General features: G+C 63.2%; 1 protein-coding gene across 2 annotated transcripts; it reads left to right on the forward strand.

Moving 5' to 3' along the window:
* Positions 1-6: 6 nt before the first annotated feature.
* Positions 7-3054, forward strand: ARSA (arylsulfatase A). 2 transcript variants are annotated; one of them, XM_006157563.2, is made up of 10 exons: positions 7-50; positions 127-202; positions 465-717; positions 905-1145; positions 1247-1465; positions 1538-1707; positions 1969-2093; positions 2180-2307; positions 2477-2579; positions 2669-3054. In XM_006157563.2, exons 3-10 carry the CDS (start codon positions 500-502, stop codon positions 2986-2988), a joined length of 1524 nt encoding a protein of 507 aa, XP_006157625.1. In that variant the 5' UTR covers positions 7-50; positions 127-202; positions 465-499; the 3' UTR covers positions 2989-3054. The 2 variants fall into 2 exon arrangements, with proteins under 2 accessions (XP_006157625.1, XP_014446754.1); XM_014591268.2 differs by having other exon boundaries at positions 7-202; positions 2682-2865.
* The last annotated feature ends 1089 nt before the right edge of the window (positions 3055-4143 follow it).

A 4143-nucleotide genomic window follows, 5' to 3' on the forward strand; every position in this document is an offset into this window, starting at 1 on the left:
CCGCTCCTCGGCTCCGGACTGCTCAGGTCCCACAGCGCCGGTCGCCGCGGGTCAGTGTCATGTGACTCCTTCCCCAGCCTCTGAGCCTGAGCCGGGACCTCTCGGTTAAGGGTCCGATCTCCGCAGAGAATCCGAAGGTGCCCTGCTCCTGGAGGTCTCTGGAGGGCGGTAGCCCAGGCTGCGGTCCCCTGGGCCGTCCCAGGTTCGATGAAACTTCAGAAAGCTGGTTGTCGGTTCTGGGGTGGGGGTCTCCGGTGGTAGGGGGCCTGCGTCTGGGGATGTCAGGTGCTGGGTCTTGGAGTGCCTGATGGGGTGGTCTGAGCCCGGGTTTCAGAGGGGGTGCCTGGGTCTGGGGAGGGGGCCCTGGGCCTGTGTCTCAGCGGGGTGCCTGGACCTGGGTCTGGCAGGGGGGTGTCATGGTCTGGGGGAGGGACTACTGGAACTCTCTTGCTTTCCCTCCTAAGGGTCTCTGGTGACATACCCGTCTGTCCCCTGTGCCATGGGGGCACAGTGGGCCCTCCTGCTGGCCTGGGCTGCAGGCCTGGCCACTGCCCTCCCACCTAACATTGTGCTGATCTTTGCTGACGACCTGGGTTACGGGGACCTGGGCTCCTACGGGCACCCCACTTCCACCACTCCCAACCTGGACCAGCTGGCTGCAGGCGGGCTGCGGTTCACAGACTTCTATGTGCCTGTGTCGCTATGCACACCCTCCCGGTGAGCCAGGGGTGCCCTAACCCCACCCCACCCCCATCCACCCAGGTCCTGAATATTCGGTGCACTGCAGTGGGGGAGGGGAGCCCACACACCTGCATCCCTGTCCCCCCCCCTCCCACCTCTTCCCCCCATCCTGGGGTCCCAGGGTCCGTCCTGATCTGCCCTGGACTTTGTGACTGTGCTGCAGGGCGGCCCTCCTGACCGGCCGACTCCCAGTCCGGTCAGGCTTGTACCCTGGAGTCCTGGAGCCCAGCTCCCGTGGGGGTCTGCCCCTGGAGGAAGTGACCCTGGCTGAGGTCCTGGCTGCCCAAGGCTACCTCACAGGGATGGCTGGCAAGTGGCACCTGGGGGTAGGGCCAGAGGGGGTCTTCCTGCCCCCGCATCAGGGCTTTCATCGATTCTTGGGCATCCCGTACTCCCACGACCAGGTATGCACTGCCAGGCCCCTCGGTGCCTTCCCTGCCCACCTCCCAACCCCTGCCTTCTGACCTCCCAGTCAGTCCCTCCCCTCACTGGAGCTGCCTCCCAGGGACCCTGCCAGAACCTTACCTGCTTCCCACCGGCCACCCCCTGTGACGGTGGCTGTGACCAAGGTTTGGTCCCTATCCCACTACTGGCCAACCTGTCAGTGGAGGAGCAGCCACCCTGGCTGCCTGGACTGGAGGCCCGCTACGTGGCATTTGCCCGTGACCTCATGGCTGATGCCCAGCGCGAGGGCCGCCCGTTCTTCTTGTACTACGCCTCCCACGTGAGTAACCCTGCCCTGCCCTCTGGCTGCCTATGACCCCTGCGTGATACTGACCCCAGCCTTTGTCCCCAGCATACCCACTACCCGCAGTTTAGCGGGCACAACTTCGTAGGGCGCTCGGGACGCGGGCCCTTTGGGGACTCCTTGATGGAGCTGGATGCGGCTGTGGGGGCCCTGATGACGGCTGTGGGGGACCTGGGACTGCTCGGAGAGACCCTGGTCATCTTCACTGCAGACAATGGGTACGCTGCTGGGCAAGACAGGTTCCTTGCTGTGTCAGACCAGGGCCCTGAGGTTCTTCCAGCTGCACTGTCAGCCAAGGACCTGGTGGGAAGTGAGGCTCAGCTGTGGGCTGGAGGCCAGGGGCCACAGAGGACCTAGTGCCGGTCTTGGTAGGCCTGGGAGGGGCTGTGCACACCGGTGTGTCTGGACGAGGCTGGTGACTTAGAAGGAGTGGGCAGAGGCCCAACTACTGTCACTGCTGACCTCTCTGTGCGTCCCAGACCTGAGACGATGCGCATGTCCCGTGGGGGCTGCTCTGGCCTCCTGCGATGTGGAAAAGGAACAACCTTCGAGGGAGGTGTTCGAGAGCCTGCCTTCGCCTTCTGGCCCGGCCACATTGCTCCTGGTCAGTCCCCAGGCTCTCCCTGTGGACTCCCAGCTACTTCTCCAGCCTTGATGTGAGCGGGTGACCGAGCAGCCCTCTGCCCCCAGGCGTGACCCATGAGCTGGCCAGCTCCCTGGACCTGCTGCCCACCCTGGCAGCCCTGAGCGGGGCTCCACTGCCCAATGTCACCTTGGATGGTACCGACCTCAGCCCCCTACTGTTGGGCACAGGCAAGGTAGAGCTGCAGCCACCCTGCCCACTGCTCGGCCTCCCAGTGCAGCGCGCCCCCTCTGCTAGGCGGGTGCCAGTGGGCGGGAGATGGTGCATGTCCAGGCTCCTGCACCAGACGGCCGCTGAGTCTGCTTGGGAACTTTCTCTCGCCTGTGGCCTGCCTTTGCCCCCAGAGCCCTCGGCAGTCTCTCTTCTTCTACCCGGCCTACCCAGACGAGGTCCACGGTGTCTTCGCTGTGCGCAGTGGGAAGTACAAGGCTCACTTCTTCACCCAGGGTGAGTCTCTCCCCTGGGGACACCCCAGGGAGCCCAGAACCCAGCCCCCTCTGACCCTTGCCTAGTACACAGAATTGACCCCTCCCCAGGCTCTGTCCACAGCGATACCACTGCAGACCCCACCTGCCACGCCTCCAGCCCTCTGACTGCGCATGACCCTCCGCTGCTCTACAACTTGTCTGAGGACCCTGGTGAGAACTACAACCTTCTAGAGGATCTGGCAGAGGTCAGCCCAGAGGTGGTAGAGACGCTGAAGCAGCTCCAGCTGCTCAAGGCTCAGTTTGATGCAGCCATGACCTTCGGCCCCAGTGAGATGTCCCGGGGCAAGGACCCTGGCCTGCAAATCTGCTGCCAGCCCAGCTGCACTCCCCACCCGGCCTGCTGCCACTGCCCGTCCCCCCACCCCTGAGCTGGCCATCCCCGAGAGGTGTAGTAGGGATAGCTGACGCCGTAATAACACCAGCTGAGAAGTGAAGCGTGCTGATTCCTCTCCCCGTGTAAACCCTGTGAGGTTGGTGCCGCTCCGTTACAAATAAGGAAACTGAGGCGCAGGGCACTTAGGGGCTTGCCCAGGGTCTCCCAGCAGAAAGAGATGGATCTGGAAATTAAACCTGGGCTTTCTGGCTCCGGAACCCACCCCACCCCCTTAGCCACCTTCCCAGTCAGTGTACACACACACGCATCCACTCCAGGAGCAGTCCCAAGTACCTTTAAGTACCAGAAATGGGAGTGGAGAGGGGAGTGTGAAGAGCTTGGTGGCCAGAAGACCCCAAAGATGCAAAGAGCCTAGAAGAGAGGTTTTCCCCAGAAGGACACATTCTCAGAGGTGGGAACCAAACTGCAGGGTTATCAGACACCTGACAGGCAGGTGACAGCTACATGTCCCTAGGAAGGCAGGTCAGCAGGTCCAGAGCCAGCCCCGCCCCAGGCTCAGCACTCCCCACACTCCTCCCTCTCCCCCAGCAAAGGGATTGTGTGCAGCTGTCTCTTGGGTGGGTTCCCTCCTGCCCGGAGTTCTGTAGGCTTCCCACCACTCAGGCGAAGCCCATACTCTTGGTTCTGGGGTTGGCCTGGCTGTTCTGCCCCCCGCAACACCTGCGTCTGTCACCCCTTCTCGGCAGAGGGGCTTCCCGACCACCTGCCCGTGTGTCGCAGCAAATCAGGCCGATGGCAGGCCACTTGTGAATCCAGATGCAGGTCCCTCACTGAGTGTTCATGTGGCCCTGGCTGGACAAGGGATGCTGCCTGGGGGTCCTGCAGGCCTACCTGCCAGTGCCCCTTCCTTACCGACACACCTGCAGTCTCAGCAGTGGGCAGATGTCCCTGGACCTCAGGGATATAGCCTCTCTCTGTCCCAGGAGGCTGTAACCAGCCTGAGCCAATCCACTGATTGGCCCCATAGGGGCCTGTGACCAAGATCCTGGAGGTGAAAGGGCGAGGCCTGTGCCATGGCAGCTACACCCTGACTGGACCCTGGCAGCGCCCCTCCGTACAGAGCTCCGAGTGTGAGGAAATGAACAGCCTGTCACAGCCAGTGCGGTGGGTGTCTGTCCTCCCCGTGAAG

The sequence above is a fragment of the Tupaia chinensis genome, unplaced genomic scaffold (genome assembly GCF_000334495.1).
Source record: "Tupaia chinensis unplaced genomic scaffold, TupChi_1.0 Scaffold000548_1, whole genome shotgun sequence".
Lineage (NCBI taxonomy): Eukaryota > Metazoa > Chordata > Mammalia > Scandentia > Tupaiidae > Tupaia > Tupaia belangeri.